Below are 24,900 nucleotides of genomic sequence, written 5' to 3'. Positions count from 1 at the left end.
CCTTTAGCGATAACGTGTTAAAGGGACTGTATCCAAATGACATTTTTTGCAACCAAAAATATAAGCGCACCACCGGCTAGCATAAGTTACCAATAGTGGTTAAAAATTAACAGACTACAAGAAATATTTATATTTTGCACAGTCATGAATTAAACAGCATAGGAATTGTAAAAAAAAAAAAAAAAAAAAAGTAACTTCCCTCACGGCTGTCGCTCACAGCTGTATTTGCAACCGTTACTAGCGAAACTCAAAGCAGGACGAGGCGAGACATAATGCTGGCCGTACATTCGAACGATGGGCATAAATTCCGACTTGCTCTAAAACTCAACAAACATCACATGATCCTGAACAGGGTATATACCGTGCACAGGATGTACACTAGTAGAGTACACACTCCTGATCAAAATCTTAAGACCAGTTGGAAAAATTGCTAGAATTTGCATTTTGCAGCCTCGTTCAGTTTAATTGTTGTTTTCGATCAATGACTTTTTCATAATGCTTTTTGTCTCATTCCCCCTTCTCGTTTTTGCAGATTGTAGCTCTACTTAAAACCTCATTAAGATCCAAATGTGCAAAATGCAAATTCTAGCAATTTTTCAACTGGTCTTAAGATTTTGATCAGGGGTGTATAACACATGTAGAGAGGCAGGTACATCTCAGCAAGTTAGAATACAGAATATCACGCAAAACGTTCAATTGAGAAGAAGGGTAATTAAAGGCTCAGGGAGGTTTTGCAGTTCATTTGCTGATCAGAGCAAGAACCCGTAGATCACTGTAATTAACATTTTTCAAATTTTACGAGATATTAATTTGGGGTTGCTATTAGCTGTAATCTAGAATCATGAAAATGATTAAGAAATGAAGAAGATTCAAGATATACATTATTGAAAAATATTTCAGTGTGCAGTGTGAAAGTTTCACTTTTTGAGTTGAACTAAGTTGAAATAAGTTGCTCAAAGATGGAGATGCACCTACATATATGCATGAAAAAAAAACAAAACAGACATTTGCCTTGAGCTATAGCTTGTATAAAATGGGGAAAAAAACGAGACATGCAGAACTGACACAAAATACAACATTTTATTTCTTGAATAAATTTCCAGCAGCACATTACATAACCAAATATACATTTACATATTTAGACAGCTTTGAAATTCATACGTTTCCTCCTATAATGTTACGTAATTGTGATGGGTAAAAAAAAAAAAACAAAAAGAATTTTTGCGAGACAACTCAATACTTTTGTGAGATCTCGAAAAATGTATTTCGGTAATAGCCTCCACATAGCGAAAATTGGTTGGAAATGCATCATTTAATGTCCATCTTCAGCATTTGCGCATCCCTAACTGCACAATTGTTGAGGTATAAAATGATATTGTACCTACTGAAACAAGATTTCAATGATCCGTGATGGTTGGTTGGCTCGTCTTTTGAAAATAAAATGCTCACATATGGTCCTATAGCTAATGTAGCTCGAAACAAATCTCTTTGAGTACTGGTACTCGAAAGGAAATACATTAATTAGTCATATATCGGATTCCTTCACTTGTGTGCACTGCTTGCCCTGCAAGTAGACATTGTCATGTCAGAATGCCTCTTTTGTTTCTTCTATTGTTTACAATGTTGGCGGTTAGCAAGCGATTAGCTAGTTTGGTAGCCATGGTCACAACTGGAGACGACAAATGGTCTACAGCCAATCAGGATGCAGAAGACAATGGGTGTTGCAGACACAAGAGAGAGACACCGCCACCTGTGCTGATGCACAGAACTACAACACTCAACTCCCCACAATGCGGTTCTTTAGAGCATGGCTTCCTTTTTGTCATGTATGGCAGACGTCCATGACCAAATTTGGGGTTGTAATAAGTCGCAATACTTTTGCGAGATCTCGCAAAAGTTGTGTGATCTCGCAAAAATGTGTCTTTTTTTTTTTTTTACCCATCAAAACGATGTCCACTCGAGAGCTCCATATAATTTCCTTCTGTACCTTTCAGTTATTTATAATATTAAACGTGAACTGCTGCAAGGCTGTACATACAGTAGCTGCAAGGCTGCATTGAGGCTGTTGCAAACTAAATGAGAATGCAATGTGTAGCTTGTCTCTTCATTATTTCCATCCCTGCTTTCCTCTCTGAAGGTAATCAGTCAAGTTCTGTTGTCCCCCCTCCCAGTTACTGTACATCAAAAATGACCATTACTGGGAGGAAAATAGAAAATAAATAAGCTTCCAAAGAAAGCATTTGGTCACATCGGAGATAAAAGAGGATATACTTCCCACTGTTTCCTTGCTTCCTGTTTTCAAGGCGAAGCGTCATCGAGCAGTACTTTAAACTACTCTTGTCGTGTTGTGCACGTAAGCGACTGGCTTTGCGTTGTACATCTACAGACTTCAACACAACAGCAACAACAAAAATAACTAACTTCAACATCACATTCAGTGTGTTTTTGCCAAAACTGGTTTAAAGATTCATTCAGCCTTTTCAAGTCATCCAGTCGTTAGAGAAAACAATAACAAAAAAAAAAAGCTTAATTACACGCAGACGCAGCTAAAAAGCCTCAACGGGTGGTGTGAGGAGGAGGATAAAATGTATTTGTTTAACACACTGAGGTGAAATGTGGGTGTTGAACCATTCCAGACGATTTTTTGTATCCTATCACACAGAAATAGAGAAATATGCAGCTTTGGCTAAAATTAGACATTGGTGAAATGTCCAGGCAGTATCACCGACTGCGACCCATTTTCCCGTGCCTGTCAAATACAGAAATGCTTTGACACATGTTGACTGAATTCCAGCAGCATTCATAGTGCAGCAGCTAGCAAGGTAACAAAAAAGGTTTGAAATACAAAAATGTTGCCAAAAGAACAATTTTCTACACACAACTCATATCTCGTGTACTAATCCACTTTGGCCTTCCAATTGCTCACTACTGAACGTTAGGTTTTTGTAGGATCAGTTACCAGGTGCGCTGTTCTGTACTGCTTCCAGACATGGGGAACGGAAGCTCCTCACGCCGAACGTATCTTTAAAAAGCCTTTTTCTCTTGGTACTATTCAACTCGGGTGCAGTGTTAAGTTAATAAAGAATATACCGAAGGGAAAGTCTTGCCTAGCTTGCCCCAGGGGTCACAGTATTACAACCAGGTCCCGGTTCGTTAATGTTTTCTTGTCCATGACGTAGCAAAGTGGTTCAATGATGACTTTGTTTAGATATTGTGTTATGCGCAGCTCCACCCAGCTCAAGCAGGCTTCTTGCAGCCGTCTTGTGATGAGGCTACTCTGACTGAAAGAGAACACAGAGCCCAGTTATTAGTTGCGGATTGTATCCGTGAACAGTTCATCTCAATAGTAAATCAGTGACAAACAGTACAGGTTATTTGAACAAAGCTCTATTGCCGGGTTGCGACCACGTGACCTGGAGGCTGTCTGCGCCTTCCGCAGTCTTCCGGTATGATGCTTGGGGGACAAACATTCAATATGACTGCATACAAATGCAGTATCGCTGTAAAATGTTTGGCGGATTAATACGACTAACTGTGCCTTGTGTGTGTGCGCATGGTGTGTTGCATAAAGACATGAAATAGTTGAAAACAAGGTGATCAAGCGGTGAAAGCACATCTTCCGCATCAGACATAAGCAGATGAAAGCAATGCTCCTAACATGACGATCTGCGCTCTGACACCAAGTCAGTCTGCATGAATACATTCTTGTATGTGTCCTTCATTGCTTTATTCCACGGGGGTGTTGGGACATGTGCACAGATAGACCCCTTGTGGTGCCCTTCTGCCCTGCACGACAAAAGCACCCTTTCTGCTGCAGCCCAAATTTTTTTCCCCGATTCATTTAAGAATAAAAAATACTTTCCCTCTGATCAATTTCCCCCAAATATGTTTTAATTTCCTGACAGGGCATTTATTTGAGTTCTTGTGGGACTTCTTCCCCTGACCTGCTTGGCAACGCTCACAAGCCCGGCCCCTCCTCATGAGGTGCTGACTGCAGACCGGCTGCAGCCCATACAGTAGTCTCCTCTGACCCGCAGCAGCAGACAGACAGGGAATAACGGTGTTTGTGCGATCCCATGATGCTGTTTGGTGCTAAATGAACCACAACATTAGCGCTGCTGAAAACATTATGTCGCTCCTGGTTCAAAGGTTCCGGAAAAATGAAAATAATAAAACAACTCAAAGCCTTTTCCAGTTGTTTGCTGACGTTTGTGATGTTTAACGAAGGGAATGAGGGAGGCGGGGAAGGCAGAGAATTGAAAGTTCCCCAAATTAGACAAGTTTACTAGTTTAGTTTCATTTAAAATCATAGTTATTGAGATGACATGTCGGTCTTAAGTCGAGCTACATGACAGTCTGGCGAGATATATTGTGGTATAAGTTAGCGTGCTGCTTACGCTTCAACTGTGGAAAAACAGGAAAAAACAAAAAAATGAAAGAAAATGAAATATACTGGCAAGTGTGTACTCTTGCCAGCTTTAATTCACTCTTGATTGTTGTGCAACATTTGTAATTTCTTTACAAAATTAACAGAATAATTTAATAACATATTTACTTGTACATATTATATGTCTAAAATTATTTTATGTATTTATACATACACACATATTAATAATGCTACTATTTTTATGCGATGGGTGCCCTTTTTTTTCTGTCCCCCCAAAATGTCTGTGCACGTGCCTGGTGCAGAGCATGAACAGTAATGCAATTGCTTCCCAGTAGCCTGCAGATACGAATAATATGTGCTCTCAGCCAGAACATTTATTTCTACAAATATTTGTTTTAAACAGAAGAAGGTGTTTGTTCTCCTTGGCGTCGTCAACTTTCCCCCCGCTTTTGTTTGTGTTAGAGCCAGCTCTGTGACATTGGCGGCATATTCATCACGTTGCTTGAATAACTGGGCACCTATACAGATGTAGCATTTAAATGCAGTGTTTGTAAATGCAATGTTTTCTGCATTTCACCTTTTCATGACTATTTTCAAGTTCTAACAATATTTTGACTTTGCTTTTGGTACAAATTTTGCTTGTTGTCGGTCACTGCAAATTGAACCATGCTCATCTTTCAGGTTCAGCAGCTGCCTTTCTCTGCGTTGTTTGGTTGTTTCATGAACAGTTTTTTTTTTTTTTATGGTAGTAATAAATTCCAACATGGGAGAACAGCACGTGTATGTGGCTTTTTGCGCTGACTTCACACGGCGTCTCGCTAATCTATTTGGGCCCGTGAGGACTGCGAACCGGACGTGACTTCACGTGCAACCCAGCAATGTGAAGTTTGGAAACAATGCCGTGGGATTTAACTTAGTAAAATCTGACAAAAACACTAAGACACAGCTATTGTTAGACCATAACATTTAGTTTCTTTGCTTCCACCGTCCAAATGCAAGCCCAGTGAACAAAGCAAGGACAATATGGTACTTTTGTGTATGTAGTATAAAAGTCTATTTAGCTATAGTCCATACAAAAAAATATAAATAAATAATAAAATGGCATACATTGGTGGATGAATGACTCATTTTGTCAAATTTGAACTTCAAGTTGGACCTCGGTGATGTCTTATTTTTCCCATCTGGACACGGAGAAAGGAAAAAGCAACATGAACAACTAATGTGCAACAGAGGATGGAAACCTGGTGGATTTGTAGTAGCACGCAGATTACCTGTGGGACTGCGACACATGATGATGGGGGTCCCTGACACCGGGGTGTCAATGCTAATCGAAGGACTGAAGACAGAGGAGGAAGCTATGGAGGGATGGCTGACCTAAGGGAGAATGATGAGGAATGGAGAAAGGTATAAGGGGGAACATAAGGAAAGTTAAAAGACAGTATTTTTGCAAATATTAAGCAGAGTTATTGGACTGATAGACAATTAACACCAAGACCATGAAGTCTTCACTGAAACCAACACACTGTACACGTTTTTGGACAATGAGAGGAAGCTGCACTACTCATGGAAGCACGCAGTGGTAGTTTTAGCTGTGGGTCAAATGGGCAAATGCCCGCCGTGGCATTCTCTAGGGGGCGCCACAACAATGAGCGAATTCATTCCAAACGGTTAGACGAAAACCAAAACGTACAAAAACCAAGGCAATTTTCAGTGATGCCGATATTCGGCATTTTGACACATATCGGCATCACCCTTTTCTTTTAACCGAGGGCCGATAAGAGATCCAAAGCGGAACTAATGCGACGCAACGTTCTACAAACCCACACGGGTAAATTACAGCTGCGCGCCCAAACACTGCAGCTGGCATTTCTCCTGTGGCAGGACCCGAAGGTACTTACTTACTGTCATGAAACAAGAACGGCATAGCGTCCTTTTTTTGCCCCAGTGATGCAAATAGGACTGTGACCTCACACATTAACGGCTGGGAAATAAACTTGTTAGTGTAACGCATGCCAGCCAGTGCGCCTGCATAAGTGTACGTTGGCAAAACCTCACTCCCTCAGCCTTAAGAGCTGCGCTCTGTGCTGAACGGGCAGTGCGAAGCAGGCGGGTTACATACGTACTGCAAAAAGTGGAGACTTGCCACTTTGGGGCCAGTTGAGGCTAACAAGCAGTAATTCGACTCTTGATCACAAAAAAACACAAAAGACAGACGGGCAAATTTGGCCGCCAAATGGTAAGGGGGTGTTGGGGCGCCAAAGGGCCCAGCATGCCAGTGAAGCAAGAAATGCTACTGGTATCAGTGGGACCTCCACACAGTAAAGACCTGTGTCACATCCATGAGCCCTTCCTTGCCAGTTCTATCCTTCCATGAACCTTCCATACTAACACACACTGAATGCGGCACCCACCGTCTCTAGCTCTTCCAAAGCGTCCGTATCTCCGGTAATGCTGCTGAAGCTGCTGGTGCTCGATGAAGATCGAGAGATGTTTGGTCTGCCGCTCCCACCGTCCTTCAGTTTCAGGAAAGGCCTGTAAAAGGCAGCAGGCTTTGACAGAGGAACTCGGGACAGGATAATCTATATATTTTTTTTTATACTAAACGGATCTTGCTACAAAAAGATCAATCGTCTCTCACCTGTCTTTGTTAGGGCAGGTCTCAGGTGAGCTGGGGTTGGATGATGTCTCTGACCTCACTTCTTGGGACGACGGGCAGATATCTGTGGACTTTTGGTCACTATATACAAAGGAACACATTCAAGACTCCATGTAAATGTTCTGCATGACAATCAAGATCGCTGTTTAGGCTGTGATCACCGACCTGCGAGTGCATTTGTCTGACGGACTTTCGATGCTGGAGTGGAGACGAGGGAAAAGTCCCGATCGCCTTTTCACTGGGCTCTTTAATGAAGATTTGGTTGACAACGCAGGAGGCTGAAGACGGAGATTCAAATTGGAGCCTTTTGTATTCAAGTGAAATAATACTGAACATGTCCCTCCATCCCTGCCATCTAACCGTATCCGTAACTCACATTGTAGGTGCTCTTTGTACATTCACTGGTGCTCTGTGGCATTGCTCCTCCACTTAAACTGGCTGGGACCCCGCCTCCACCACCAGGGCTCCTAAGGCGGTGAGACCCCACCATTGTCTCCATTGAGTGACTTCTTACCCGCATGGCCCTCTAAAAACAAGACAAAGACATTCTAGTTACTAGTTTATACTCACGTCAACATGCAGGAATGACAGAAGGTGTGTCCGAGTCACTGAAGTGTTTTTGTGCTGTGAAAAGAGGTATTTTTTATTAGTCAGTAATAACCACTAGATGGCGCAATTGCCCACAAAATTCACAGTTTCAGTTTTTTCCACATAGTTTACATTACAAAAACCTCATGGCGTACCACCAACAATATACCACATACGTGATTGTTGTACCCGTCACTATATGTCACTGGCATATATAAATGTAAAAATGTTCAGTTTTATATGAATTATATATTCTAATAATCACTTTTAGCAGACCCAATAATCTCTCACAGTACACAAATGTTTTGCGGCACCATAGTTGGGATTCACTGATTTAGCTTATTTATTGTAGCTTGTTGCAGCACCCCTAAAAAAAAATGCAGATTGATCACGATTGTGTGAAATATGCCCATTTTTATTGCACTTTACGAATAAAAAGATAAATTACAGGACACAATTACATATACATTTGTATGTATTAACAGCTCCAAATGAACTGAAAATTTAACTCAAGGTAAAAGATAGCACACGTGTCTGAAAATCTAACACTAGTCTCTTTAATAGTAGCAGAACATTTGAAACAGACTTTAACTGCGTTACTATGGGCCATGAAGAGTTGCGTTTAAAGACACAAGCAAATTTATGTTGCATGGACGTTTTGAGTGTAGCTGTATTTTCTGAGATTTCCGAGCATACATAAATGCATCAAATTGTACTTCCGCTGTAAGAGTTAGATTACTGAATGATAGGAATATCCACTTATTGTTTTTCTTTGCTTTTTTGTTCATTTAGACCACACGTATGCGCATAATTAAGACATTCTTGTGATTTTCGGAGCGTCCTTTAATGCATCTCGAGGCCGTCTCGTGACAATGAGGAAGTGTCGTTTAGAGGAGGGCTAGAGCCGTTTTAGAGATACATATATTGTGTTGGAATTGCGCTACTGTTCATGTGTTCAGGTCAAAATTAAGTTGGAAAAGAACATCATATATGGCTTGACATGATGGCCATGCTTTAATTACTCTAAAAAGTTTAACGTAATTAATGGAATACATTTGTTACTGCTGTTAACGCGCTATTTCTGACAAATATATACTGTATATAACGTATTTTATTTTGTCTTATTTTTTCATAACACAAAGTCAAACAACAGCATATTCAAATGTTTATTCATTATGAGTCAAGCATTCTCTGAAGACAATAAATAGCCATTGCCAGAGAAACAATGAGAAAAGCGGCCCATGGCAAAGACTCCAATAATTGCATCGTGGCTTTACAGAGCACCTGTGGAGAAGAACCAATGGTTGTCAAACAAAACCATGAAAAACATTGACATGCACGGAATATCAACAGTCAAAATTGTTAATCATTGTTTAATTTGCTTAATTATGTATTCTGTAGCTATACATCGTATAGATTGGTCATGGCTAGCAAACCATCTAACGGTGTAAGCTGCTTGCTAACCGCCGATATTGTAAACAGTAGAAGAAACAGAAGAAGCTAACCGTGTGAGGACAATACGACGACAGGAGCAACATGTTTTACCAAGAATACAAAAACGCTACAGTACAGCGGAACAGCGCCAAGACGACGAGGCACGGTCAGAGGGGGGACATATGCGTGAGTCACTTAATAATTTCTTAAAATTCAAACAAAATTTCAACTTTGAGAGAATAATGTGAGAAAATAATAATGCCTGTCTGAGAAAAGAGTAGAAAGTATATGGTGGGGGGTTTTACAGCCTTAAAACATATATAATAATTGTAAAAAATATAGCTGGCTATTGCAGGCTATTTTGGGAACCTATGCCCCGCGATAAATGAGGGAACACTGTACACAGTTAACAATGGTTTTACAGTTGAGTGTTGAACACATGAATTCACTTATCCTAAGGGAGAAAAACAGCACATGTTAGTGCAAACATCTCACAAGCCACCATCACATAACAGCTAATTCATCCATTTATGCGTGTAAACAAGGTCAGCGTATTCTGCTAAAAGAAAAGTGCTGACACTTCACTCATTCAAATCTCCAACCATTGTGAATCAAATAACCACTCATTGCAGAAAAGCATGCTATTAGTGATGTGTGGCTCGATGCTGAAATACCGATACTTCCGATACCAGCTCTTCACGCTCTAAAATCGACTACCAAATCAAAACATCGGTACTTTTGATACTTCAGTCATCTAAGGTTATGTTTGTCTGAAACGTTTGCCATGTGTGACTTCACAATAAAGTTTTCATTCTTATAGTAGTTCTTAATAATCATTTATTTTAATAGTTTTACGAATGTAGTTATTGTCTTTTTTATTGCTTAAAATACCATTTTCACATATTTTATATGATTTGGTCCTTTGTTTTTTCTGTCGTATAGTAGCTTGACTACATTGTAAATCACCCCACTACCTCAATATACTTCAGGGTTTAAGATCAATAAATAAATGACTTTATCCATCCATCCATCTTCTACTGCTTATTCGGGTCGGCTCACGGGGGCAGCAGCCTAAGCAGGGAAGTCCAGACTTCCCTCTCCCCGGCCACTTCGTCCAGCGTTTCCTGGCGGATCCCGAGGCATTCCCAGGCCAGTTGAGAGACATAGTCTCTCCAACGTGTCTCTCGGACATGCCCTGAACCCCTCCTTTCCGTTACTTTTTTCTTCAACTTTTTGAGTTTTTTCACAGCTCATGATTGGCTCCTGTCAAATAAGGAGCTGCCTGGTCCTCACGCACTCGTGCGCGCTACAATATACATATGTGCATTGAAATAAATGTCTTCCAGACATGTGGACAAGAAGTGATTACGGCCACAACAGTAGCCCGTGTTTTTAGTAGGATTGTTATTATTATATTATTGTGCCTGTTGTGAGATAATACAAACCTGCAATAAAAGCCTGTTGTTCCGGCGATCAAGTCTGGTGTGAGTGTTACTAGTGACAGCGGGTGGCCAGTGTAGAAAACTACATTTAATCTTCTTTTAATGCCTCATCCTGTATTTGTATTTTGTACATTTAGCCATTTTTATTCTTGAAAATGTTTAATTTAGGCCAAGAATATGTCAAATTTGAATATGTAAAATAAAATGTGCATATACTATATATATATTTTTGGTGGTCGTCAACCACCAAACAGCAATCATTTATTAATTATCTTTGAAAACACGCAACAGAGTGAGGGCGCGTTGTTCGAACTGCGAAGTGGCGAGGGACGACTGTACTAGACTACTAGTCACAGTCACTGAAGGTCACACAATGTCCAGGATGACTTTCACCTTGAATGACTCCAGTAGACCCCCGTGTCCTCCATTCTCCAGCTTATCCTCCTCCTCCGCTTGGCTGACACCCAGAGTGGCCTGACTTTGTCTGTGTAGCTCATCGTGGAGGTTGTCTAGCAGAGCAGCTCGTGTTCGACCCTGGCATAGATGCAAGATTCAAGATGTACATTCGCATACTAAATAACAGCAAGATGGTAACAACGGTTTGGTATTTGAAGTGTGTCTTCATGTGTCACCTCGAGTTTGGCAAACTTGTCAGATTTGTAGCAAGCATTTTCTGCATTGATCAGCTTTGTCAGCAGGAAGTCTCTGAACTCTGGGCCCTGGAGAGTGAAAAAAGAGAGAAGTGATTACCCAAAATATTTATGACCCGACGCCCGATGGAAGCAGATCTTACTTATCACCGAAGCACTTCAAACCGACGCTATCGTCGCAATGCAAAACACGTTCCAGCAAGCACAGACTTGAGCGCAGTTTTTGTACAAGCCGGCAGTCTTGCCATCCCACACTCGGACAGATGACGATGTCCAGAGTCAAGATAAGCAAGTGCACGTCTGACAAATGAACAAACTTGCTGGAGAAATGGTTAGCAGTGAACTGTACACAATAAGGTGCTGGGAATAGCGCCATCTGATGTATGAACTGCTGTGCAAAAAAGTTTGCAGCACACAGACGGTGCTTGAGTTTCCAAAAAGGCCCTTAAAAGGTTGAATTTATGAGTGAAAGCAGATGTTTCCATTGATGCCTGCACACTGAAAAATCAAAGGATGTAAGGAATACTTTGGAATGTTTTACTTTTATTTATTTTATTTATTTATTTAGTAAAAAGGCTAAAAAAAAATTATATATATTTAAAGGCAACTCTTAGCAATATTATTAGCATCAACATTTAACATTGTGCCTTTTTGCTTTATTTTATTTCTATGTGCCGCGAGTCAATTAAAACCAAATGGCCCCCGGGCCACAGTCTGGACACCCCTGGGTTAGAGTGTTGTTAATATAAGCAGCTCAATATGCAGCTTGAAATCATTTTATTACTTTTTTTCTACATAACTAGCTGCTACAAGTGAACGGAAAACCTTTGTTATCGATATAGGCCTCTTACCCCTGAGTTAGTTTATCCGTAATCGGAATAATAAAGATGAATAATACATATCCATGTGTCGCTGGACATCTGTTCACCACTTACTTTCCAGCTGAGGCGTAACAGCAAATCAGGAGTGGCGCTTAATGCCTGCTGACTGATGTCATGCGACGTTTATGATGTGGGTGGCGCATGTGATCGACCCACACTACCTTCGCAATCAATCTGTAGGTTGTGATCCACGTAATGGGCACCCCAGGTTGAGCCAGCCACAGTGGAGGTTGTGTTGCTGTTGTGGAGAGCACTACAGTGAAATGTGTGCGCGGTTTTGGAACTGAGCACTGTTGTTGGCGTGTTAAGGTCGGCGATAAAGTTCAAAAAGAGCCTCCGACTCGGTGTTCCTCTCCATTTCTGACAAAGCATTACTTGCACAATATCACATTCAAGCACTTGTTGCAGGCAGCTGAGACTGCATTCATTTAGCACCAAAATGAGGCACTGTTAGCTACTTAGTTTTTAAATGCCATTTTATATGCTGCCTCGTAAAACTCTGACTAAAAGCAAAGGAAGAATAGTCTTTACCTCACTTTGTGACCAAAATAGGGCTTTTTTGGCTCACCCGTTGCTAAGAATAAAATGCTGTAAGCTGTTTTACTGATTTTTTACTGTCAAGCAGGCAAACACACAAAATTTGATGAATGTTTGGTGTAACAAGTTCTGGGAAAGAACGAAAGTTTGTCAAAGCCTGCTTTAAAACGGTTCTTTAAAACGGAACTTCTTCTGTATCGACCTTTGTCTCACCTTCTTAAAAACAGCTGGGTTCGGGAGGGGAGGTCCAAAAGGAGGGACATCCTCCCTCGCAGTGACAGACACCTGTAGAGATAAAAGAACAAATAATCACACACTAATAACGAGGAGAACTATGATTCAACAGAGAGAAGGCTAAATCAGCCAGAGACATGAGAAGATATTCCTTTTAACCTTGTATACTGTGTTCTCTGTACACGGGTTCTCAGCCTGGACCAGCACATAAGAGTGCAGAAAGTTGGAGGCAATTATATCAGGAACAAAAGGCGTAGGTTCCTCCTGGAAAACGGCTGCCACAATGTCATTTCCTATGTGCCTTTTTCTCTGAAGCTGAAGAGGAAGAGGATAACATTTTGCTTCTCAAACAAATTGATGTGCAGAGTTCATGTTGTGAGAAAAACAAGTTAAGACCAAAGTCAAAAACCTGCTGGATGTCCCCATCAGTGAAAGGAAGCTTGGTTGACACATGGAACATGATCTCTTTCTGTCTGAAAGCAGTGTATACAGATTCAGTTCCTGTCTGTCCGTGGGACACATCCAGCCCTCCACGGAATCTGCAACAATATACGAAGATGTCGGTCATCATCTTTTTCAAGATTGGTTTCTTCAGCAAAAAGTATTTTATTCCATATACACTGTATGGACAAAAGTATTAGTCTTAATAACACACCTCTGATTTCAGTCAGTCAAGTGTTGTACTACAGTAGACCATGGGTCTTAAGCTCACGGCCCGCAGGCAACCATATTTGGTGGCCACCTACTTGACATCAAAGTGTAGTGTTAGTGCAGTCCATGCGTTCTGGGCATCCATCCATCTATCCAGCTTCTTCTGCTTATCCGTGGTGGGGTTGCGGGGGAAGCCTAAGCAGGGAAGGCCAGACTTCCCTCTTCCCGGCTACTTCGTCCAGCTCCTCCCGAGGCATTCCCAGACCAGTTGAAAGACAAAGTCTCTCCAACATGTCCTACCGGTCGGACGTGCCCTGAACACCTCCAAAGGGAGGCGTCCGAGAGGCATCCTGACCAGATGCCCGTGCCACCTCATCTGGCTCCTCTCATTGTGGAAGAGAAGCGGTTCTACTCCGAGTTTCTCCTGGGTGACAATGCTTCTCACCTTATCTCTAAGGCAGAGAACAGTCACCCTACGGAGAAAACTCATTTCGGTCGCTCGTACCTGCAATCTTGTCCTTTCTGTCACTACCCAAATTTCATGACAATATGTGAGGGTTGGAACGTAGATGGACCGGTAAATTGAGAGCTTTCCTTTTTGGCTCAGTTCCCTCTTCACCACAATGGACCGATGTAGAGTCTGCATCACTGCAGACGCCGCACCAGTCCGCCTATCCATCTCGCGTTCCAGCCTTCCCTCACTTGTGAACCAAACCCAGAGGTACATAAACTCCTCCACTTGGGGCAGGATCTCATCCCCGACCCGGACATGGCACTCCACCAAGCCCACAAGCCCATCAAGTACCTTTGAGATGAGCTACAACAAAGATGGTGGCATTTAACCTCACAAATTATTTTATTCTGCTACTGGTCAGACATTTCCAGGTACACTCCAACATCTCGAGGAAGTCTTCACAGAACAATGGAAGATGTGAAATTTGCAAAGCGGAGACCAATTCCATATTTCCTTCCATTTTCACTTCCTTCAGAAATAACAACAGTGTGTCCTAATACTTTTGTTCATCGTCTACATTTAATGTATGTTCTATGTTAGTTTGCCAACAGCAAAAACAGTAAAGATCCACACTTTAATGTCATAACTGTACACATGCAATGCTCTGATGACTTACCAATGGGAACTTTCTGAGAAGTCTTTGTTACGTATATTTATCCTAATTGCACAAGAAGGCCAAACAAGAACTCTGATGTTTATAACCATTAAAGTTTGCTTCACTGGCTCACTCTCCCAATTTCTTTGTATCTTCGTTCTCTCGTTACTTCTTTAAAGTGATATTTGAGTCTTTGTCTGTTTTTTCCCGACCCTTTCTGTATATTTTGCAAGTGCTTTCTATCGCATCTCACCCTTTAAAGTCCTGCAGTTCAATGTTGTCACCCAGTATACTGAGAAACTCCTTGAAAGCTGGCGTCTCTTCATTGTTCCCAAACAACTGTTCCTCTGACGTCTGCGGCAAGAAGAGGAGCATCAGTGACACTCTGCAGACTGCAAATGAAGTCAGCCATCGCTAAAAATCACTCACCTGTCCGAATTTTTGGTAGATCACTCCAAATTTGAAGGTGTTGTTGACCTCATGCTCATCGTAAGCTACAATCAGCTGAGATCCCTGTGCAACAAGAAAAACTATTAGTCCTCACGCCTCAAGTGTTTAGCTGTAGAAAACATGTTGTCGTCCTCTCCAACATGTCTCCAGGGCAGATTTGGTTGGCTCTGGTTGCGTCAGGCTGACATGTGACAAACTCTCACAATCCCCAGCGAGACCAGTGATCTTGTTGCAGCCTCTTGCGCACCAAGACACAGATGGTATGTTTCCCTGCCTGAAGGCAGAGGCTGAAGGCAGGCTCCATCACAGTCGTCCACCAGCCTCACAAAAGAACGAAACAAATCCACCATGTCCAATTTTTGTTGCACCGTCAATCCGATGGAACAATGCAGTCACTGAGAATGGCAGATGCTAGCAATGTAGGAGGTTTATGACGGAAATAATATGGAAAGGTAATGCCTGCACTTTTTTGCTTTACGTTAAACCTTTGTTAACAAAGGGGCTGAATTTAAGGTGAGGTGGACATCAGGCAGCTGTAGCACATTAATTACAGTATTTAAGCTTTCTAAACATGACACGATAAATAGTGTTGGCATCAAACAAACAAACATTTTTACAGTGTATTGAGATAGAAGAGTGGCTTGTGAGTTTAATTCCATGTTAGCTGCACATGACTGCGATGCAAGCAAAGAACCTACTCGAGGGTAAAGAACTGGGCTGAACTTCAGTCCTGTGGCATCATCACACAGAAGCTGGAAAATAAATGAGACATCGTAAGGTACAGCTGCTTTCATTTTGATGTGTACACGGCCAATATGATATATGACACCGGTGTAATGGAAAAGTATCGATGAATGGATGTGTCGCTTACTTTCGCAATCTGATGTACGCTGGGCAGCTGGTTAATGCCTGCTAAGGAGATCCTATCGTGAATTGTTTTGGTCCTTGACCTGCAGCAGAATGATGACAGAGACCCTTCTAGTAAGAGAGTATTAGGCACTCATTTGGATAAAACAAGTGTTACAGGCTGTGAATGTCTCTTTAAGGTGAATAAAGTATCTATCTGTCTGTCTACCCATCTATCTATACAGCTAGCTAGCAGGTTAATGCATTTTGGGTTATTTTGCTGAGGTGATCAAAACAAATGCAGAGACTTGAGGTGAGAAACACTATGGAATTGAAGAAATAACTCATGGCAAAACACAAAGGCGGTGTCTGTGTTAATCTTGCTGCCACGTTATGTCTTTGGCCACAATCACATAAAAGCAACCTTAAATGTTCATTTAGCCCTTTATTTACTGTATATGCATTTCAAATTTTCTGCATGTAAAACTATCATTGTAAATCTATAAAAATGCGTTTTTTGTTGAAATTTTGGCTTTCTGGAACTGATTGATAAATTATTTTTTAATTAACACTGGTTAGAGTCGGACAGTCTAGAACGGATTAATGACGCTAACCAAAGTTCCAGTGTATAGACTATGGCAGAATCTTAGATTGTTACAAATGATTCATACTATATCACAACAAAAAACAACAAAAAAACAAGAAATGCTGTATAGTAGTGCTGTATATAGTGTTCCCTCGCTACATTGCGCTTCACCTTTTTGGATTCACTGATCGCAATTTTGCATGTTTTTTTTTAACAGCGTATGAACACCCATTGTGTTCTGCATCCTTGTGGTCTATAAGAGCGGCCCATTGGTGCTCTGCTGTATGTGTCTGTTATTGTACTTACTACTGCTACCAGTAGATGGTGTTGTATACTCATGTGAGCGTTGAAGATGTGTGCAGTATGTGTTTATGTGTCTGTATGAGTATATTAGGAACCCACAGTAGACAATAGCCGGCTAAATATAGAGCCACAACAGTCCTCATTGGCTAAGGAAGAACCCGCCCACCGTGTTCTGCGTCCTGCCTGGCTGCAGACCATTGTCAAGCAATCAATCTTTTTTGTGCCGTTTCCTGTTGTGGTCAGTGGTGGCTAGCAAACTAGCTAACTGTGTGAGCTGCTTGCGAACTGCCAACAAACAATAGAAGAAGAAGCTAAGGCTCTATGGAATAAATGAATCTTCGGTTCAAGGAGTAGGAGGAGGAGGAGAAAAATACGACGGCAGCAGCTGCAATGTTTTAACAAGGATACAAAAACACTACAGCCGAACGCCGCCAGGATGAGGCACGGTCAGAGGTGTGGCGAAATTTGAACTTTGAGAGTGTTTAAACGAGAGAAATGTGAGAAAATGTTCATGCCTGTCTGAGAAAAGTGCATAAAGTGTATGGTGAGGGGTTTTACAGCCTTAAAACATATATAATAATTGTAAACAAATAAAGTTGGCTACTTCGCGGATTTCATTTATTGCGGACTATTTTGGGAACCTTTCCACCGCGATAAACGAGGGAAGACTGTATACTATTAGTAATGTATGGCATTAGTGTAACTTTCACTACGTCTGCAAAGAGAAACACAATTGCTTCTCTGCATCATACAAACATGTACCAACTTATGATACCACTGCTGGTGCATTGTCATGCATGTGAAGTATTAGATGCTCGTACCTCAGCATGATCCGTAAGAACTCCTGACCCTCAACCTCCTCATGTTTCAGGGACATGATGAGGTTCCCTATGCTGCTACCGGTGCAGTAGTAGTTCATATGCTCCTGCAAAAAGTCAGGTTTACCAAAATAAAGGATTTGTAGCAGTACTGTAAGCGTTTTGCTTTCCACAATCAGCTGCACTATTTTACTTACATGTGCCTATGACAGGCAGAGCAAACACATACCTTGCCCAGAAAGTGTTTGCGGTAGGCCCGGGCAGTGCTGTTGCACTCCAGACGGTAGCTGTGTCCCTCACCAGGGCTCATGCCCTCTGCTCCATCATCGTCTTCTTCACAGAAACTGGACTCTGAAGAGGACGGCGTCCCAGCTGGTGCCTCCGCATCCTCAATCCAGTAGCCACCAAACTGCGGCAAGATAACTTGGGGGTACGGTTCACCTTTCTCTAGGACCTTGGAATGGAGACGAGCAGGTAGAAGCAGAAGAAAAACATGACAAAATCTGATTGATGATAATTCTGTGCCCTCTTTAGTGGAGTGAGTGCATTTACAGTGAGGTGACTCACATCTTCTATCCGTGGGTAGGGGATATAGTCATCCTGTGAAAGATTTAAACAGACAGTAAGTTATCTAAAACACCGAAAACACTGGCTTCAAAATTATACTTTAAAGGTTAAAGTTTACAGTATGAGGCAACAACCTGAAATACACAGTCCTCAGCAAGCATCAATAAAAGTGAGTCATCCTTTTATGATGATACAGGTCTTGTCATTTTGAAGCCCTTAGTTGTTTGCATAGAGAGCAGGGCATGACCTCTAAATACTGCTGAGGCCTATCATTTTCACTGCAGTAGGTGCCAGTGCACATGCCACGCAGCAAGGATGAATTTGCAGTTGGAGTTCCTTTAACTTATAATCAATTAGATTGTGAGGTTATTGATTTTATTTGAAAGATGACAGTGAAGGCACATAGACAGAGGTTGAAAACATCACGACACAAAGTGATGAGTGTGAGTGTGTCTGGCGACTGGCCACACCTTCCACTTTTTGCTCTCTTCAACTTTCGGGACCTGAATCCATTCGCAGCATGAGGACGGAAAGCACACGGTTCAAAAACGAAAGGTTAATATGCGATGGTGCCAACATTGGGCCTCGTTCCCGAGTGGAACCATGGTTGCAAAATAATTGTTATTGCCTTTTCTTTAATTCTATAGTAAAATCTCCATTATTACACTTTTTTATGATATTATCTTTATAATTCCCATTCTCAACTCACGCCTTCTTGGGATCAGACAATAGAGTTTAACATAATGTTGACACTGAACACATTTATTAATATTTTATAGGTTAATTCCCAGAATTAAATTCTGGCGATACATACAGTACATATACAGGAGTGGTGTCCAAAATGTGGCCCGGGGGCCATTTGAGGTCTGTGATTTGTTTATTATTGTAAAAATAAAATTAGACACAAAAAAACAGCATAAATGGGGAAAATAGGGCAAAAAGTAAGTAGGACAAAACTAGTTTGTAAGAACCACTGGTGAATGAGGCCCATTGTCTGTTTCATACCTTGTTTCTTTTGCAAGATGAAACATTTGTGAGTCATATATGCTAATTTTTTTTCTCATCACACAAGCACACACAGGTAATACAGACACTTAGTCATCCTCTCATGCTGAGCCCAGGATTCAGTCAAAATAAATGTTCCTCTCAGCTTTTGACTGAATTTGTATACTACAGTGCAGAGGCATTTCAGTCTTAAGTGTTTTGCTATGGTTATTTACACTCAGTTTAGTAGGTGCAAAATTGTAAAATTCAACCTTCCAAAAGGGAATAATGGAAAGTTTTGGCGAACAGTCCAATCTTTGTTAAATATGATACACTTCTTATATTGAATCTCATGCACTTACGCAAGTGTACCTTGCACAAAATCCCAATCTTGCAGTCTGCTGAGCGGAACATTTTGTTCAGATGAGCACAGAATGACTTCTGAGAAGCATGCAACATGCATTTCACTATTCATCAGTGCCAGCAAGAGCCATGTTACATTGAATAAATTCACTTGTCTTGCATGCCATTAATGCTGTGTGTGTGTGTGTGTGTGTGTGTGTGTGTGTGCATATAGACAGAGCAGCTGTTACAGTCACAGGGGAGTCATTGTCGACAATAGAAAACTGATCACAAAGGCGCTCTTAAGGGGATTCAATTTTGGTCTCAGACAGAGACAAAGAGGAGAAGAGGACAAAGACGAGGGAGGAAGAGGTGGAAAGGGGAGGAATAAAAAAAAAGAGAAGAGATGAGGATCAAAAAAGTGACCTTCATCTGCGCCGTCTATTACAACATCGAAGAAGACTTTCAACACAGTTCTCAATGCTGCGATGTAAGTGGCAGAGCTCAAGAGAACAGATCGATGTAAGCTGAGGTTCAGAGAAAATGGATGAGGGCCACAGTGCTTGGTGTGTGAGATTCTTTGATCACTCGGCTGTATTGACCAGCTGTCATTGACCAATTATGCTTCCAAAATGTCTCTATGAAGTGCTCCATCTAGTGCAAACTTGGGCATAAAGGTTTGAAATTTGAAGGATTGCGCAAATAGACTGACTTAACCAATAGGCCTCTTCAAAAAGCAGAACAAAAGCAATGCAATCGTGCATACAGACAATTATTATTGTAACGGCATTAAAAAAAATCTTCTTTTAATAATGATAATAATAATGACGACAATTATAGGGCTGCACGGCATGTTGGCCACGCGGTCAGGAGATCGGGAAGACCTGGGTTCGAATCTCTGTGTGGAGTTTGCATGTTCTCCCCTATGTGTGTGCGTGGGTTTTCTCTGTGAAGTATGACTTTCCCGGGAGGACCTTCAAGTCTGACCAAAATTGAAGCCAGTTTCTCCCGGTACTCCGGTTTCTTCCCACATTCCAAAAACATGCATGTTAGGTGAATTGGTTAATAGGTACAAATGTGAGCGTGAATGATTGTTTGTCTATACAGTATGTGCCCTGCGATTGGCTGGCGACCAGTCCAGGTTGTACCCCGCCTCTCGCCCGAAGTCAGCTGGGATAGGCTCCAGCATACCTCCCTAATGAGGATAACCGGCATAAAAGATGGATAGATGGATGGATGATAATAATAATAATAATAAGAAGAAATAATGATTGTAAAATATAATATTTTTTGCCAATGTGCTGCAGAGTGCTGCACATGCTGTGATGTTTTTGTTCCTGTTCGGGCTATACGATTTTATTGTTATTCTCTAGGACAACATTTTTCCTTGCTCACACACGCCTACCATGTTCAGGGCAAGGAAATCGCTTGTTTTATTATTATTGTCAATCTTATTAGGCTTATTGTTGTGTTCTGCTGTAAATACATTTTCAATGGTCTTTCTGCCGTTCTTCATTGGAGGACCTGGATGGCAAGACAGGGGACTTTCTTGATAGAAATGAATAGAAAAACGGAAAAGAATCCATCAAGCCAAAAACATGGCACGCTTGCTCAGTGCATTCATCCACGCAATAAAAGCATCAGAAAAGTTAAAAAAAAAAAAAAAAAGAATGCAATTGCTTCTGCCGCAAACTGAAGAATGATAGCCAGGGGAGCGTGTCGACGACCTAGAGTTTGTTTGTGCAGCTCGTTAAGTAAAACTTTTAAAACCAGCGTTATTAGAAATTGGATTGCATGTCAGTGTGAATCGAGATTTTATTCCAGCTTTTTGTGCAGCCAAGGCTGGGAAGAAGATGACTCTATTCACATGCATCTGTGACTAATGCATTCATCTTAGAGGTCTCATCCTAAGGCTCTAGACATTTTTTTATACCAAAAAGAACCTGCAAAATGATATTTTCTCCGTCCTTTTGGCCACTTGTTTCATTCTCCTTCACAATTGTATGTGCATTTCATGCCTCCTCCCACCTTCTCTCCTCCTCCTCCTTCTCTTTTTTAAACCCCCATCTGTGCTTACACCTCTCAGAGCCTGTGCCCTTGGGAGCCCATGGAGGGAACAAAGGGGTCACAGAAAGTGAAAAAAAATCAATCAATTCCATACAGAGTTATAGCAGTAGCGTTATCCTCAGCTTCCAGCATGCTTATTATCTAATAAGAGCAAGCGACTGAGCCCATCTGGCTGACATACACTAATTGAATGTACAATGTCTGTCTCGTCTTTATATATGTTAATCCACATTCTGGTCAGGGAGTTGGAGCAGACAGACATATTTCCCATCATGAATTACTGCACTGTGCCAGTGTTTTATGCAGGGACTGGGGATACATCCAATATATGGACAAAAGTATTTGGAAGCCTGGCCAAGCAGAACATTTCCAAGCATTGACTTCTCTAAACTAAGGGCTCCATTCCAACCCCATGTTTTCACAATGAGGTGTGCCCCAAAACCTTCGTCCACTTTGTATGGTTTTAAAGTTAAGGCGAGACAAATGAATAAAAGTTCTGTAGGAAAATAAAGAAGTATGATTTCATACCTGCATTCTCTCCAGCATATCGAAGAACTCTGCAGACTAAAAAAAAAAACATTGTCATTAACTGACACAGTGAGCGACCATTAAACAAGAGTTTGGTGTCTTGACACCAAACTCAAACCAGAATTTCAAATATGTGGTGCTGACAGCAGCAGGTCTGCCACTGAAGTTCTAGTACGTGTTCTTGCAGTATTAGCATAAGTGAGTCAAGAGGGCAGGGCCCCTTTTTCACACCAGTGTGCACACACTCTGATAAGCAGCTACTTCCTCAGAGAGGAACACACACACACACACACACACACACAACCGCACGCACACAAACAAGCATACATGTGCATCCCTGAATGCATTTACACTGCCTCCTCCCCGGGGTTCCCACCTTGTCACTTAAACAAGCTGTGAGCGTGAAAATGGCCAGCACGCTTTGTGTCTTCGCTTGCAGGCTTCAACACGTGTGGTGTGTGCAGGATGCATTGACCGTTATGCAACGAAAAGCGAAACCATGGGGACAAAAATGAAGCTGCTTGGTCGAAAACATCCCACTTTAAAGAGCAAGATTAATTGAAACAATTCCTGCAGATATCCTTTTACACTGCAACCTCACACTGCTTGTGAACATCCATTTTACACCGCTCACACTCTCGAGTTCAGAAACGTGTCACAGCAAAATGAATATCATACTCATGAAGAGCGAGAAAAGCCCTCAACGGCGTTTTACAACCGTTTCGATGATTCCAGCAGTAAAAATCTGTAGATAACTGCATTTTGAGAGCACTAGTAAAAACCAGTGTTACCTGAAATTGCTTTGGATGAAAACCTATAAATCTAACGCGACTTCCTCCACCTATAAGAGGCATACACTCACACAAGGGTTATCACAGGGTTAATATTTACTGGGCAGGCATGAACTAAATAAAAGCTGACAGCATGGTCAAAAAAAGTGACTGACCTGTAGCTGATCATGTTAATGTAACAAAATCAGTAATGGTGCTATGGCATAGTTGCCAGCCTTAATTCCCCCTATGGGATAAATAAAGTTCCAGCCATCCATTTTCTACTGGTTACCCTCTTCAGGGTGATAGGGGAGCTGCAACCACTGACAGCATAGACAGCCATCTATAGCCACATTCACACAATCACTGAGTCGGGACTGAACCCAGGCTGCCTGCACAGAAGTCAGGCGCAGCCCACTGGACCGGGGGTTGGCAACCTTTACCATTAAAAGGGCCATTATGCCTCCTCTCCTAGTAAAGAAAAACAAAACATTACACAGCTTGTAAGCTTTTAAAAGTTTTAATCTTTTTTAGATTTCACCTGTTCCAACAACAGAATTCAACTAGCAGAAGGGCAGAGTGCATGTGCAGGCCTACTCTGACATTGAACTGCGTATGCCTTTTTGAGTGGTTCCGGCCACACTCAACAAGATGTATTTATTATTATTTATTTATTTATGGCTGAATTCTAATCTCATGACATCTCCTTTACTTCTGAATGACTACTGATCATTTAAATTCTGCGCCACTCGCTAGTCAGTGAGGAAGCGGTAACTCTTTCTTTGGCAGGAGACAATCGCAAGTTATCAGTGCACTCACAACAAGTCGCAAAGTCTGACTCACGCTGTCATCTTTTAAAGACACTTTACTAACAGCACTAAATTCGGCACATGGCAACTTCATACTCAAAAGGTGTACATACAAATACCGAAACATGTCCCAATGTCAATGTCCCAATGTCCCAATGTCATCAAAGATGGCGCCCTCCGTGGCAGACGTCTCTGTGACACTCTCCCGTGTTTTTCTATTTTTTGCTATTTTATTGTTCATTTTGGACCTCATAGCTTGGTGTCGTGATAACAATCTCCTTCTCAATACAGATAAGACTAAAGAGATGATCATCGACCCAAGAACAAGGGAAAAGGAGCCGCATAGACCCCTGTTTATTGATGAGACTGAGGTGGAGAGGGTGAAAACCTTCAAGTTCCTTGGCACACACATCAGCGAGGACCTCACCTGGTCTCACAACACCCAACAAATTCTGAAGAAGTCCCAAAGGAGACTGTACTTCCTGAGAAGACTGAGGAAATTTGGCATGTCCACCACAATCCTGAGTTGCTTCTACAGATGCACTATCGAAAGTGTCCTTACCGCCTCCATCACTGTTTGGTACGGTAACTGTACAACACGTGATAGGAAGGCACTCCAGCGGGTGATCAAGACCTCACAGAACATTGTTGGGGCAGCCCTCCCCTCACTGCAAGACATTTATAAATCTAGAGTCCTACGAAGAACACACAACCTCATCAAGGACAGCACACATCCACAACACTCATTATTCACACTCCTACCGTCAGGCAGACGCTACAGGAGTTTGAAGTCCAGGACCACAAGGCTGGCAAACAGCTTTTACCCACAGGCCATCAGGCTTATCAACGAAGCACTCGCACACGCCGCACGCAACACACGCACACACTCATAGCACTTTATTTATTTATTTATTTATTTGTATTATTTGCTTGTATTAATGTCTCTTCTGTTGTTGTTGCTTAATTTATTGGTATATATGTTTATGTGTTTATGTTTCTTATGTTCTTATTCTTTCTTGTGTTTCCTTTCTTTTCTTGGGAGTATGAACAGAATAAGATTTTCATTGCATGGTATAACTGCTGTTTTACCATGCACATGACAATAAAACTCTTGAATCTTGAATCTTGAATCTTGAATCTTGAATCTTGAATGTGACTTTAAAATAAAGAAAAAAACAGCGTTTTAAAAGCTTCCCATAATGCATTGCATTTGAGCAACGCATTCGTTGGGCGGCTGCAATGACGTCACCTTTCCTGTATT

The 24,900-nt window shown here is 41.6% G+C and overlaps 1 protein-coding gene across 14 annotated transcripts in view; it reads right to left on the bottom strand.

The window, feature by feature from the left end:
- Window positions 1–1,066: 1,066 nt before the first annotated feature.
- Window positions 1,067–24,900, bottom strand: part of LOC129190911 (rap1 GTPase-activating protein 2-like) — a 100,280-nt gene continuing 76,446 nt past the window's right edge. For 7 of the 14 annotated variants that reach the window (XM_054793675.1, XM_054793677.1, XM_054793684.1 and 4 more), the window contains 21 exons: window positions 22,061–22,096; window positions 18,610–18,642; window positions 18,140–18,172; window positions 17,802–18,026; window positions 17,576–17,679; window positions 15,891–15,969; window positions 15,718–15,771; window positions 14,999–15,082; window positions 14,823–14,923; window positions 13,219–13,348; window positions 12,969–13,124; window positions 12,789–12,860; window positions 11,140–11,226; window positions 10,901–11,041; window positions 7,420–7,569; window positions 7,209–7,321; window positions 7,026–7,124; window positions 6,799–6,919; window positions 5,659–5,761; window positions 5,495–5,568; window positions 1,067–3,281 (listed from right to left, as the gene is read on the bottom strand). In XM_054793675.1, the coding sequence (XP_054649650.1) occupies window positions 3,273–3,281; window positions 5,495–5,568; window positions 5,659–5,761; window positions 6,799–6,919; window positions 7,026–7,124; window positions 7,209–7,321; window positions 7,420–7,569; window positions 10,901–11,041; window positions 11,140–11,226; window positions 12,789–12,860; window positions 12,969–13,124; window positions 13,219–13,348; window positions 14,823–14,923; window positions 14,999–15,082; window positions 15,718–15,771; window positions 15,891–15,969; window positions 17,576–17,679; window positions 17,802–18,026; window positions 18,140–18,172; window positions 18,610–18,642; window positions 22,061–22,096 (2,004 nt within the window). In that variant the 3' untranslated portion in view covers window positions 1,067–3,272. The remainder of the gene's footprint in view (window positions 3,282–5,494; window positions 5,569–5,658; window positions 5,762–6,798; window positions 6,920–7,025; window positions 7,125–7,208; window positions 7,322–7,419; window positions 7,570–10,900; window positions 11,042–11,139; window positions 11,227–12,788; window positions 12,861–12,968; window positions 13,125–13,218; window positions 13,349–14,822; window positions 14,924–14,998; window positions 15,083–15,717; window positions 15,772–15,890; window positions 15,970–17,575; window positions 17,680–17,801; window positions 18,027–18,139; window positions 18,173–18,609; window positions 18,643–22,060; window positions 22,097–24,900) is intronic. The other 7 variants (XM_054793676.1, XM_054793682.1, XM_054793686.1 and 4 more) reach the window with 3 other exon arrangements.

Source organism: Dunckerocampus dactyliophorus, chromosome 12 (genome assembly GCF_027744805.1).
Source record: "Dunckerocampus dactyliophorus isolate RoL2022-P2 chromosome 12, RoL_Ddac_1.1, whole genome shotgun sequence".
NCBI classification, from domain to species: Eukaryota; Metazoa; Chordata; class Actinopteri; order Syngnathiformes; family Syngnathidae; genus Dunckerocampus; species Dunckerocampus dactyliophorus.
Note: the sequence above shows the minus strand (reverse complement) of the source record. Positions and strands in the feature narration are given on the sequence as shown.